General features: G+C 42.1%; 1 protein-coding gene across 1 annotated transcript; it reads right to left on the bottom strand.

The window, feature by feature from the left end:
- On the bottom strand, positions 4,689–5,654 carry LOC102170447 (olfactory receptor 2AT4-like). The gene has a single exon (XM_005689996.2). It carries the CDS (start codon positions 5,652–5,654, stop codon positions 4,689–4,691), a length of 966 nt encoding a protein of 321 aa, XP_005690053.2.

The following is a 14,387-nucleotide window of genomic DNA, read 5'->3' as shown; positions in this document are numbered from 1 at the left end:
CATATCATAGGTAACTAATAAGGTTCCACTGTATAGCACAGGGAACTCTACTCAATACTCTCTATAATTACCTATATGGGAAAATAACCTTGAAAAGAGTGGATATATATGGGCATCCGGTCCTATCACTTCCTGGCAAATAAAAGGGGGGAAAAGTGGAATCAGTGACAGATTTTATTTTCTTTGGCTCCAAAATCACTGCAGATGGTGTGACTGCAGCCACAAAATTAAAAGATGCTTGCTCCTTGGAAGCAAAACTATGACAAAGCTAGACAGCATATTAAAAAGTAGAGACATCACTTTGCCCACAAAGGTCTGTATAGTCAAAGCTATGGTTTTTCCAGTAGTCACCATAAAGAGGGTTGGACCAAAGAGAGTTGGACCATAAAGAGGGCTGAATGCTGAAGAATTGATGCTCTCGAATTATGGTGCTGGAGAAGACTCTTGAGAGACCACTGGACCACAACAAGATCAAACCAGTCAATCCTAAAGGAGATCAACCCTGAATATTCACTGGAAGGACTTATGCTGAAGCTGAAGCTCCAATAACTTTAGCCATCTGATGCAAAGACCCTGATGCTGGGAAAGATGGAAGGCAAAAAGAGAAGGGGTTGGCAGAGGATGAGATGATTAGACAGCAACACCAACTCAATAGACATGAGTTGGAGCAAACTCCAGGAGATAGTGAAGGACAGGGAAGCCTGGCATGGGATTGCAAAGAGAGTTGGATACAACTTACCAACTGAACAACAGCAACAACATGTATACGTATAACTGATTCATTTTGCTGTACAGTGGAAACTAACACAATATTGTAAGTCAACTATACTCCAGTAAAAATTAATTTAAAAATCCCCATTTAGTATATACACTATTGATTTATTAACCTTGAACTCATGGCCAACAGCACTATAACCCATGCCTGAATGAAGCTTAATAACACATGTATTTTCTCCATAAGGCACATCACAGACTTTTATGCTTAGAAGTCTTAGACACCACTTGAGCACCATGCTTGGGTACCAATTTAAACAGGGAAGTTACCAAAAGAGCACAAAAATGCTAAAAGCATGGCAAAAATAGACCATGGGAAGGACACTTGATCATGATATGAGCTGAAACAAGAGGGCAGAGAATGTTCTTATTAGACCTCACCTGAAACATGCGCATGATGACTCGGATATTTTGCTGCTCTGGGTGTGTCCCCGGGTGACCCTGAAACTGCCATCAGCACTGGTTTTAGGTTCAGTAGTAAATGAATTTACAAACACGGAATCTACAAATAATGAAAAGGGACTACGTTTAGCTAAAGTTTGTGCACACCATGACTAATGTGTTTGTTCTTTCTTTCAGGGAGAATCTTCCATGGATTCATACAAGGACGTACACAAGGGCATTTATCAAGACACACTGATAGCAAAGAGTTAGAGGTAATTTAGGTGGCCTCCGCTAGAAAAGTAAAATGTGATGAAATCGTATCATGGAATGTCAATAAGAACCGATGAAACTAGATCTATAAATAGCACCAGAGACACAAAATGAAAACTTAAGAAATAAATGGAGATGTGTAACATAATTCTTTTTATGTGAATTCAACTTGTACATACATGCACATAAGCAACACTACCTACTTTTCAAAGATATGCTTGTATTTATGGACATACTTAATGTGAGAAAGGGGAGTGGAGTGGGAACTGGGGGCTTGGAGGTAAAGGGGAAGATAAAACAAGCAAGGAGCCTACAAAGACTAAAAGGTATCATGAGCTCAGAGCTCTTTTCTCCTAAGGTTCAGAAGTTAAAATTTTAAAAGTGCCATGATGAGGCTTCCCTGGTGGCTCAGGTGGTGAAAAATCTGCCTGCAATGCAGAAGACCTGCGTTTGATCCCTGGGTTGGGAAGGTCCCCTGGAGAAGGAAATGGCAACTCACTCCAGTATTCTTGCCTGGAGAATTCCATGGACAGTAGGGTCTGGTGAGCCACAGTCCACGGGATCGCAAAGAGTCAGACACAGCTGAGCGACTAGCATGACACTATGATGGGGGAGTAATAGAGCGCTAAGGGGGCACACACAAAGGGCATCTACCTTACTCTTCAGGGCAAGGTGCCCGGGCAGGCTCCTCCGAGAATGTGATGTTACAGGAGAAGCCTGACTAAGATTTCAGTTGAAATAGACAAAGAGGAAGAGAGAAGGGTGACTGATTGGTGAGAATGAGAATGAGTTGGCGTGTTTGGCAAACTAAAAAAATTCAAAATTGCCTCTCCTTTTAGAGAGGCAATGGTGAGATGTGAGGTCAAAGAAGTCATTTAGGAGGAGCCAGAGCAGAGACAGCCTTTAAGTTCTATTGAAGGTGGTAAGGTGACCAGATTTGTCTGCCAGGAAGCCCATTCTTGTCAGATATGAAGTGGAGGGTGGGCACAGAGGCAGAGAGATGGTTGGAGAGATGATTGCGCTCCTTCCGGAGAGAGAAGGTGGTAACACCTGCACTTGAGTGAATGAAGTGGGATGGAGAGGAGTAGAGGCAGGCTAGAGATATTTGAGAGATGAAATTTCCCAGTCTCACCCAAATCTCCACAACCTCCCAACACCCGCCTGACACCAATAGGGCAATGATTCCCCTAAATGTACCAGGTTACAAATGCCTTCCCACCCCATTTTTTAAGGCAAACTGCTCCATGAATTCTTGTGTTCATGTCAAACCGTGTGATGAACTCCATATATCTTCCTCTGACCACAGCTGATCAGTGGGTCTAGAGGTGGACATCTGACAAAATGGCAGCCAGCCCCTGGGCTACTCAAGGACTTGTGACCTGTGGTCTGATTTGAAACTATTTGTTAAAATATCTTTTATTGTGGTACACATATGTAACATAAAACTTACCATTTGGACCATCTTTAAATGCATGTGAAGTAGTATTGAGTCCATTGACAACGTTGTACAACCATCACTGCTGTACATTTGCAGAACTCTTCCGTCATCCCAGACAGAACTCCACATGCAGAAAACAGTAACTCTCCCTTCCCCACTCACCCCTAGCTCCCGGGAACCACTGCTTCACTTTCTGTTTCCATGACTTGACTATGGCAAGCGCCTCATGTAAATGGAATCACACAATATTTACCCCTTTGTACTTGGCTTATTTCACTTACAGCTTCATTAAGGTTTGTCCATGTTGTTGCACGTATCAGCATTTCATTCATTTTAAGGCTGAATTATATTCCACTGGGCGTATATGTTTATCTGTTCACCTGCTGATGGACATTGGCGTTGTTTCCATCTTTTGGCTACTGTGAATAATGTTGCTATGAACACAGGTGAACAAATGTCTCTTAGTACTCTGCTTTCAATTCTTTTGGGTATATACCCAGAAGTGGAGATGATGGATCATTCATTAATTCTATATTTAACTTCTTAAGGAACATTCATATTGTTTTCCACAGTGGCGGCATCATTTTTTTTTTTTTCAAGCTTTCCAATTGCTCCACATTCTCTCTAACACTTGGTATTTTCCATTTTTGGATAATATCCATCCTAATGGGTAGGAAGTGCTATCTCATTATGGTTTTGACTTGCCAGACGGATGGTAATGTCAAGCATCTTTTCATGGGCTTATTTGACATTTGTATGTCTCCTTCAGAGAAACGTCTATTCAAAACTTTTGCCCATTTTCTAAATTGGGTGTTGCTGTTGTTGTTTTGAGTGGTAGGAGTTCTTAATATATTTTGGATATTAATTCCTTAATTTATGAATTTTCCCCCCATTGTGGATTGTCTTTTTATTCTCCTGATAGTGTCATTTGATGCACAAAAGTTGAAAATAGTTTTTTTTTAAATGGGAGATAAGAGAGACTGTGCCAATTAGCAGGTGAGGTGATAGGTGGAAAATATTCTTCAAGAGGAAATTTGGCATAGGGAAAGGGAATCAAGAGATAGGGCTGGCTTCTAGAGCTAAGAGGAATACCTACGTTTGTATTGTGAGCAAGAGTGCAGGTCCTGGACACCGCAGGCTACTAGTAAGAGAAAAAGACTTAGCTCTCATTGTTATGGATGGAAAAACTAATGCATGGCTTAAAATTAAAAGAATTGCAATGCTTTGCCTGTACAGGTTTGCTAAGGAATACTTCTTGCCTAAGCGTAACCTCAAGGAAGGGTATGCTCTACTTTCAGGACACTATGAAGGCCTAGACACCAGCGGTAAATTTCCTGCATGACTGATATTGACACGTTGGTAGTGGCAGTGTATTTTCAGGCAACAAGAATTGAGATGGTAGCAGTTTCAGATGTTTTCATTGAAGAGGATTTCTAAGTTACTACTCCAGCAAAAAGGGCAAGGCTGGTTCATAACTATGTGTCAGCCATCCTGGGGGCATTTAGAAATATTAGAAGCTCTACCAGGGAAAAAACTGAATTTCTTTCTAGTCAAATATTTAAGTCTCTGAGAATCAAAATTGTTTGAATTAGTGGAAATGTGAACACAAATCTTGTGAAATTTGGGAGTCACAGCTTAAAAATTGAAAAGCCCAACCAATTTTGTCTGTGAATTAAGGCAAGAAAATCATTATTTTGTTACAATGGAACAATACCTAGGACTGTATTTTAAGAATTATTGTTCTAACACTTTGGCTATCTGAATTATCCAATTTTACCTCTATTGTTACTGGTGTTTGTGAGAAAATAAATTTCACTATCAATCAGGGTTTTGCAGAATTATTTGGGTTCCAGGGACATGCCATTTTGGTGATGGCTGCTTTGACATCCTTGTTCCTCAGCGTGTAGATGATAGGGTTGAGGACAGGTGTGAGAATAGCATACACCACGTTGCCCATGATGTGGAAGTCGAGGGGCAGGTCAGCCCTGTAGGCCACATAGGCTATGGCAATGGATGAGTAGTAAGTGCCAACCACCAGGAGGTGGGAGCTGCAGGTGGAGAAGGCTTTGGAGCGTCCTTGTCGGGAGCTGATGTGAAGCACTGAGGCCAGGATGTGGGCATAGGAGAGAAGCACCAGGAGAAGGGGCAGGAAGGACACCACCATGGCGATGCAGAAGCCCATGAAGGTCTGGGGGCTGGTGTCAGAGCAGGAGGCCTGGACCACAGCTAAGTGGTCACAGAAGCAGTGATAGATGTGAGCGGTGTTTTCAAAAGCCATGTGGGAGGTCTTCACCACCGCCGGGATGGGCAGGAGGAGGGCGGTGAGCCAGGCACTGGCTGCCAGGGCAGCACTGGTCTGCGGAGTCATGAGCGCAGGGTAATGCAGCGGGCGGCAGATGGCCACATAGCGGTCATAGGCCATGACCACCAGGATGAAGGCTTCAGAGCAGGAGAAGCTGTGGAAGAGGTACATCTGCAGGAAGCAGGCAGGGAAGCTGAGGTAGCGGTCCCCACGCAAGAATAAGGACAGCATCTTGGGGACAGTGGTTGTGGTGAAGAGGATGTCCAGGGCTGAGAGGTTGATCAGGAAGAAATACATGGGCTTGTGAAGGCTGGGCTCTGTCACCACGGCCACCAGGATCAGGGCGTTTCCCACCAGGATGAGTATGTAGAGAAGGAGAAAGATGAAGAAGACAGGAAGGAAGAGGGATTCGGGCAGAGAAGGGATGCCCATAAGGTAGAAGACGGTCCATGACTCCTCTGATTCATTGCAGGCTATAGTCTCCATGATGGTTTAAGCTGGACGCCCAGGAAGTGAGCGGTGGGAGGACTTGGAAACCAGAACAATTGGTGATTCTGGAATATGAATTACAGAGCGATCACTGTATACTGTAACCGTATTTATTTACAACCAACACTGAAACAGACATGATGGGCTCTGTCTTCATCCTCTCTCAGAATTCCCCTTTTCCTTTTAAAAAAATAATGTGGCAAAATTATCTACAATATACCAAACCAAGTGTTGCTGCATATATAACAAGTTGAACAAAACAAAGAAGGTCTCTAACTTAATGGAGCAGAAATTTCAGTGGTAGAGAAAGACATTAAGCAAAGAATCACATAATGATTTAATTTCAGTTGTGCCAAGTGTTGTGAAAGAACTCTTTTGGTCCCCTCGTCCATGTCCCATATGATCCTTTCAGGGATATCGGGTCTCTTAAACCACGTCCTTGAGCTCCTTTCTCATTTGGCATTGCTTTAAGATTTTAAAAAAGTAACATCTTTGTCACCACACTGCTAGGGAGGCCTGATTTCTCTAACATTTACAGCAACATGCTATCTTCTCATCATAATTATTGACCAGGAATGGCTCCCTCTCCTTTGTTTGCTTGGCGCAGTGGTTTTGCCTGTCTCTAAGTTGAGTACTCCCTTTTCTGTCTCTGGGTGTGGGGCTCTGTCACATTGCAGTGACGGGAGTGATACTGAAACTGCCTTTGGCGGAAAGAGCCGTTCCTGACTGGAGTCAGAACTGAGCATGGATTCTCCTGCAAATGGGCAGCAACAGGGAATCCAGGGAGTATATCTGCGTTACTCTTGAACTTGCCTCTGCTGGCATGCAGCTCAGCTCAAACTCCTGTTTGGCACACCCACCCTCCACCGGGCTTCTCTGTCCCTGATCATTGCTTGAGAAGCATTTTAGATGGAGAGGAACTGGAGGTTTGCTTGCAATAGCTGCTCCAAGGCCAAAGAACTCCCCTCTTCCCCGACCAAGAAGGAATCAGGAGGAAGTGTGTTCATAGATCTAGGGGGATTGAATTAAGAGAAATACTGATTTGCCATCTACTTGATACTCACCCCTTGGGCTAAGCAATCCCTGTTCCCATCGCAGGCAATTCCATGTTGATCTTGATGATTCTGTGAGCAGGGCCCCACACTTTTCCTAGAGTCACCTCTAATTTCTCCCTCTCTCAAAACACCTCTTATGCATAAAACCATCAATGTAAAAGCTGGAAAAAACTTTTAATTTTCAGATCTAACCAGTTTTCCTCCTGAAGGCAAGAGGCTGAGCACAAAAAGGGTGAGAACTTTTCCAGGTACCAATGGCACTGGATGCAGAGTCATCCCCAGAACTCAGGTCTTTGATTCCTGGGACAGGACTTTCCTACTCCCCATGTCTCCTGGGGAATCCAGAAGTTCAGCTTTACAGAGGAGAACATATTAAGACCAAGGTTTTCTGTTTCCCTTTCCGCTTTTTCATTGATAATATCAGACAAATTTATAATTCAAGTTTTTATCTTGAGTTGCTACAGGATAAGCACTAAGAACTAGTATCTGGCAATGGAAATCTTCCTTTAAAATAATATTCCAAAAATCAGACCCCAGGACCTAGCAAAAAAAGTGAAACTGCTTTGCACTGCCATGGACATTTTTGCTCTCAGACAGGCAGTCGTGTCTGCAGTCCCGGGCGAGGCAGAGCAGGGTATTTGAGGGGCAGAAAGGCTGAGAGGGGAGGCCAGTGGGGCCCTAAAAGGCCATCAGCTTTGCTACCCATCTCATCCCACCTCTGTCCCACTGCTTAGACGATGAAGGAGGGATGCTGAGACCTCAGTGGAGGGATGGGACATGGCTTTCTATTGCCAGGTGGTACTGGACCATCCAATAGGCATATTGGACACCAGCCAAACAGGGACACCAAAAGTACTTTATGAAAGAACTTTGCATTTTATCTTTCAAAGCACCATTCAACTAGCCCATCATAGGGAATATCCAAATTTGGTTGAAATTTCTTAAATTTATTTTACAGGTTAGGGCTCTTATTTTGATTTAGATTACACACTACATCTGAGTGATGCCATCCTGTGCTTTAGGGACTAATGGGTACTCTTTCCCAGGGCACAGAATTTGCCCCAGAAAGTCCTCCCTGGTGGGACTGTCTACGAGAGAGTCACCGTGCAGGTGGGGACAGGGAAGGACAGAAAGCCCAATCACTGAGTGTCCAACCTGATGCTGCACTTGATGGACATCATCTCCTCCTTCATCCAGCTCTTTCAGGGAGTGTTTACGCCCCTCGGCAAATGGGAAACCAAGGATTGGAGAAGGACAGGCCCTTGTTCAAGGTCACAATTAGCGAGGGGTGAGAGCAGAGGTGGTTAGGAGGCAGACTGCTGTTAAAGAACTCCACCTTGCAACCAAGAGTCCTGGCTCCTGGACCAGCTCTGCTACTTTCTTGCTGTGACTCTGGGTCTCTGAGACTTGGTTTTCTCATCTGTATAGTGAGAGGTTTAGAGGAGAAGATCTCTGAAGGGTTTCCAATCCAATTGGAATTCAAAACCCTTTCCTGAGTGTTCATTCCATGTCTGGCAGAGTCATGTCACATGGTCCACACCCCAGAGCAAGAGGGTGAGGGCTCTCCCACCTCTCCTGCGCACCTGCGACCAGCCAGGGGCTTTACCTTCATTCTGTCCTGCGGGCCTTAGTGGTCAAGAGTATGCCCTTATGAGTCAGAAAGGACTGGAGTCCCATCCCAGCTCGTACCTGCAGTTGCGTGACCCTGGGCAAGTCACTTTCCTCTGTCTGAACGCGTTTCCCTCATTTGTGACCTTCCGGGATTGTTGTGTCCTTGTGGAGAGAATGCGAAGGGAACGTTTAGACAACACTACACAAGAGCCTGGGACAGGTAAGCACTCAGCATGCCCTCATGTTTCCAATGGTCACTGCTCCGTCAGCCTTGATTTCCTGTGGGAGGAAATGATTCGATGAGGATGTGGTTTGAATCCCGCGTGTAAGAGTCCTCCTTTGCCTGGACCTGTCAGAACGTGGGGCTCAAGGTCTCACAGCCCACGTGTGCACAGCCAACCTGGATTCTGTGCTCCTGCCTCTTGCTCTCACCCAACCAGTCTCCCTGACCCCTGCCCCAAGTTCATACATCCTGGCTTCTCTATCCCTGTCTCCCTGCCCCGGTTTTCTCTGCCTGTCTCTGGATGCTCCATCCCTGGTTCTGCTTACCTACTAAGCCGGTCCATACTGGTGTATCCTGTTGTGTCTCCATGTGAAGACTTGTTAGAGGCTGATCCATGACCTATTAAACCCTCGGTTCCCTGCTTTCAGGTAGGCCTCCTGGGGTTATTTTCTTCAAGATGGTGCTCCCTTGAGGACCCATCATCCCTCAGGAATAAACTCCCTGGCATCACCTACAGCATACATGAAGAGTGATGTAGGATTTGTCCCTAGGCTTTGCTGGTAATGACTAGAACATTATTAACAGCTCTCAGGGGCCTCAAACTTTATGCCAATGGTGTAACCTTCGTTCTCATTATGAGTCTGACTGATATTCATGAATGGGTCATCTTGTGTATCTGGTTTTACCTATTTTTGCTGGTTTCAGAGAGTTTTTTCACCATGAGTTCCCTTTGGTAAATTGTCACATGGGCCAAAAATATCTTCACAGTTTGAGGCCTTTCTCAGAAGTTTGTTGCCTTAAATCTCTCCAGATCTTCTCTTCACCAAACCTGTTACTTTGCTCTAAGTTACTTCATATACCAGCAAAGACGTAGCCATTGCTCATAAACTTGTATAGATCCAAACCTCTTTCCATTTTACCTTCCAGGTGAGATGAACCTACCAGGTGAAAGATAAGAGGCAATGGCAAAGGTTCTGCCCACTGACAGGATTTATCTTCCTGTTGATCCTTCGAGGCCTTCCTGAATGGGCTGTAATGTAGCAGCAGTCCATGTTTGAGTAGTCTCAGAATATTGTGAAGAACTGTTTGTGAAATCAAGCCTGATTTCTTTCTTCTTGGGAGAGTTGATTATAGGGAATTTCCCATGAGGCCCTATGTCAGAACTGATGGGAAGGTATCAATATTGCAAGATGGTACATCTTGGAAGTCTGAGCCACCCACTCATACAACTGTCTTGTGCCTTCAAGATCTGCTTGAGCTAATATAATATTTATTACTTGACTTCCCACTTGACAGTGGGATGTTTTTGTACATATCCAGTTTTATATTTTGTTTGTTCAAATTAATACCCAGTTTGTAAGGGTCAGCTTGGGACCCATAGTCCTTTAGTGTTTCTTGTCAGGCTTTCAGCTGCACTAGGGCTAGGCACTGTTTCTCAAAAGGAGAATAGTTAACCACAATGTTCACTCTAAAATCCTAGGGTCTGCACTGCGTTTCTCCTACCAATAGTGCAAAAACTCAAAGAGGACTTCTAAGTATTGCCTATGACAGAGTACCTTCTTTGGAACTAAACCTCATGCCAAAAACAACCGTAAAAGCTGGATAAAATATGTAAAACAATTGTTTGAAGGCTTCAGAGACCTTAAAGGACTGTGATCCTTGCGAATAGGAAAGCTCAGGAAGTAATTTCCACATGATCCCAGATTTACCTGAGGGCATTTCCCAATTTACAGGACTGGAGAATAGAGCTCAATTAGAAAAATAAAGTCCTAATAAACAGGAGATAGAAATTGGAATTTGGATTACCAAAAAGGCTGGAAATTGAAAGGCAAAATACTGGGGAGGATAGTACTACAGGGAAGGAACTTCAAAATCTATACAAATACCCTTCAAGTCAGGGACCAGCTCCTCAGGTGTGCACGTATAGGGAAAGACTTTGAGAAACCAGAAGAAGACAGCAGCTGGGAGGTTACAGAGCTGCAGAACGATCTTAGCAGCCACGTGATGCTGGTGAGGCAGAGGTCGGAATCAAGCCCTATTCAAGCGGATGGGTCTGAGGAAGTGCTCCAGAATTTAAGAAGTCTCAAGGGAAATTAAAAACACATTCTGAGTTGAAAAAAAAAAGAAGTACAATATTTCAAAATTGTAGGGAATTATGAAAGCAGTAGCTAGAGGGAAATTTATAGAGTTTAATACTTATATTGGAAAAGAATAAAAGGCTCATATCAACAATCTAATCTTTCACTTTAAGAAACTAGAAAAAGAATATAAAATTAAACCCAAAGTACTTAAAAGAGAGAAAATTATAAATATTATAGCAAGAATCAATACAACTGAAAACAGAAAAACTGCTGAGTAAAATCAATAAAACTAAAGGCTGATTCTTTTTTTTAATTGGAGTATAATTGCTTTACAATGTTGTGTTAGTTTCTGCTCTACCACAAAGTGAATCAGCTATATTTATACATCTATCACCTCCCTCTTGAGCCTCCCTCCCACACCTCCAACCCACTCCTCTAGGTCATCATAGAGCACTGAGTTCCCTGAGCTTCCCTCTAGCTATTTCATGAGGGACATTTAGGTTTAAAATCTGACTCTTTGAAAGTTGATAAAATTGATACATCTATAGCCAGATGGACCAAGAAGAAGAATTGAAGACACAAATTAGCAACATTCCAAATGAAAGAAGAGACATCAAAGACTGCTACAAACAGCTCTATGTCTATAAATTTTACAATGTGGATTAAAGGGACAAATTCCTCGAGAGGCACAAACTACCAAAACCCATTCAAGAATAAATGGATAATTTAAAAACTTCTATATCTAGGACTTCCCTGGTGGTGCAGTGGATAAGAATTTGCCTGCCCAGGCGGGGAACATGATTCTACCCCTGGTCTGGGAAGATTCCACATGCCTTGAACAATGAAGCCTGAGTGCCTAGAGCCTGTGCTCTGCAACAAGAGAAGCCACCACAACGAGAAACCCATGCTCCACAATTAGAGAAAGCTCATGCAAAGCAACAAAGATTCAGCCAAAAATAAATACAAAGAACCCCACACTTCTATATCTAGTAAAGAAATTGATTTTGTAGAAAAAAAAATTCCCTAAAAGGAAATTCCAGACACAGGGCGTTTCATGAGAAAATACTACTAAATATTTAAGGAAAAAAAAAACCAATTCTACACAAGTTTTTCCAGATTATAGAAGAGGAGAGAGAACTTTCCAACTCATTTTATAAGGCCAGCCAATATTAACCTAATATCAAACTAGGCAAAGAAATTAATAGAAAACTGCAGATCAGTATCCCTCATGCAGAAATCCTAAACAAAATATTTAAAAAAAATCAAACTTAGCAATATTTATAGAGGACAATATATCATAACCAAGTGGAGTTCATTCCAGGAATAAAGAATCTGTTCAACATTCAAAACCAATCAATGAAAAGCCCACCATATTAATAGACTAACAAAAAGTGCACTGAAATATAAACCTAACAAGATACGTGGGGCTTCCCTCATAGCTCAGTTGGTAAAGAATCTGCCTGCAGTGCAAGAGATCCTGGTTTGATTCCTGGATTGGGAAGATCCGCTGGAGAAGGGATAGGCCACCCACTCCAGTATTCTTGGACTTCCGGGTAGCTCAGCTGGTAAAGAATCCGCCTGCAATGCGGGAGACCTGGGTTGGATCCCTGGGTAGGGAAAATCCCTTGGAGAAGGGGAAGGCTACCCTTTCAGTAGTCTGGCCTAGAGAATTCCATGAACTGTACAGTTCATTGGATCACAAAGAGTTGGACACGGTTGAGCGACTTTCACTTTCTTTCTTCCACAAAATATGTGCACAATCCATAGGCTAAAAACTACAAAACACTGATGCATAAAATCAAAGAAAATCTAGATAAATGAAGAGATATCCATGTTGTTAAACTGGAACTCAATATTGGTAAAATGTCAAGTATCCCAAATTTAACACATAGATTCAGCACAATCCCAATCAAAATCCAGCAAGTTAGTTCCAAAATTTATATCAAAAAGCAAAGGAACTAAAGTAGTCAAAACAATTCTAAAAGAGAAAAACAAAGTTGGGGGATTCACACTACCCAATTTCAACACTAAGTGTAAAGCTACAGTAATTAAGATGACGTGGTATTAGTAAAAAGACAGAGAAATGTACCAATGGAACAGAACAGAGCCCAGAAATAGACACAACTATAGTTTGGTATTTGACAAAAGTTCAAAGACAATTTAATGATGAAGAATAGGCTTTAAAAAATGGTGCTGGAACAACTGGATGTCTATACAAAAAATAATATATAATACCAAGAGTGGGCCCTAATGTAAACGATGGACTTTGAGTGATAATGTGTTATATAGATTCATGTTAGTTTCTTAGTTTTGATGAATGCAGAATGGTTTCATAAGATGTTAAAATTAGAGGAAGCTGGATGAAAGTTTAACTAGAAACTCTATACTGTCTTTGTAACTTTTTGTAAGTATAAAATAATTTCAAAATGAAATGTTTTAAATGATTATAGAATGATTTAATTTCAATCTAATCTCTTCAGTAAAACTGTAACATATTTTTTAAAAGACATCTCAATGTAATTTAAACTATTATGATTTTTCTTGTTTTTAAATTATAGCCCTCTTAGGATGTACAGTCAAAGCACTGTTTCGATGACTCTTGGAGTAATTTTCCTAATGATCATGTCATTGATTTGATAGACATCTAAGGTCAAGTGTTTCTGTTTGTTTTAAAAAGGAGGGAATTGTGGTTTTTCTTTTTTATTTCTTTTAATTATATAAAAATTATATATACATCTAAAGTCAGATTGTACATTTCTCTTGTTTCCGTTCCTGTCCCATCCACTCTGTTCCCTCTCTCTCCTTGTAGGTAACCATCTTTATTAATTAAGAGGTTTCATCCTTCTGTGCGCATGTGTGCAAAGTCACTCCAGTTGTGCCCAACTCAGTGCGACCCTAGGGACCATAGCCCGCCAAGCTCCTCTGTCCATGGGATTCGCTAGGCAAGAATACTGCAGTGGGTTATCATGCCCTTCACCAGGGGATCTTCCCAACCCAGGGTCTTCTGCTTTCCAGGCAGATTCTTTACCATTTGAGCCACCAGGGAAGTCCATTAGCATATCCTAGATCAGTATACAGCCTTATCACATCCTTTTTATAGATGCATTATACTTAAAAAAAATTCTTTTTCAACCTGTTCCCTAATGATGAATGAGTAGCCTAATGAATTATTGCCAGCGTATCTTTGAGACTGATTCCTAGAAATGAAATTTCTGGGTCAAAGGGTAAATGCACATATACTTTTGGTGGGTATCACAGTAATGCTCTATCAATTTGCATTCTCACAAGTAATTTACAAGGGTTCTGATTTTCTACATGCATATTGCCAGAATATTGTTTTGCTAATCTGATTATGTGGAAAATGGCATTTCAGTGTAGTTTTACATTTTTTTATTTACTGTTTTGTTTTGGCTGTGCCAGGCTTTCTCTAGTCATGGTGAGCAGTGAGGAGATACTCTCTGGTTGCAGTGCAGAAATTTCTTATTGCAGTGGCTTTCTTGTTGCGAAGTGTGGACTCTAGAACTCACGGGCTTCAGTAGTGGCAGCACGTGGACTCAGTAGTTGTGGCACATGGGTTTAGTTGTCCTGCAGTATCTTAAATCTTCCCAGACCAGGGTTCAAACCCATGTCCCCTGCACTGGCAGGCTGATTCCTAACCACTGGACCACTAGGGAAATTCACACCGTAGTCTTAATTTGTATTCTTTTTATACACTATTTTAATACAGTAGACTAAATACTTTTTCATTGTTTAAAGACCA

This window comes from Capra hircus, chromosome 15 (genome assembly GCF_001704415.2).
Source record: "Capra hircus breed San Clemente chromosome 15, ASM170441v1, whole genome shotgun sequence".
Classification (NCBI taxonomy): Eukaryota; Metazoa; Chordata; class Mammalia; order Artiodactyla; family Bovidae; genus Capra; species Capra hircus.
Note: the sequence above shows the minus strand (reverse complement) of the source record. Positions and strands in the feature narration are given on the sequence as shown.

Bases quoted from the DNA above. Each gene is read 5' to 3' on its own strand.
- LOC102170447 (XM_005689996.2), bottom strand. From the start codon at position 5,654: ATGGAGACTATAGCCTGCAATGAATCAGAGGAGTCATGGACCGTCTTC.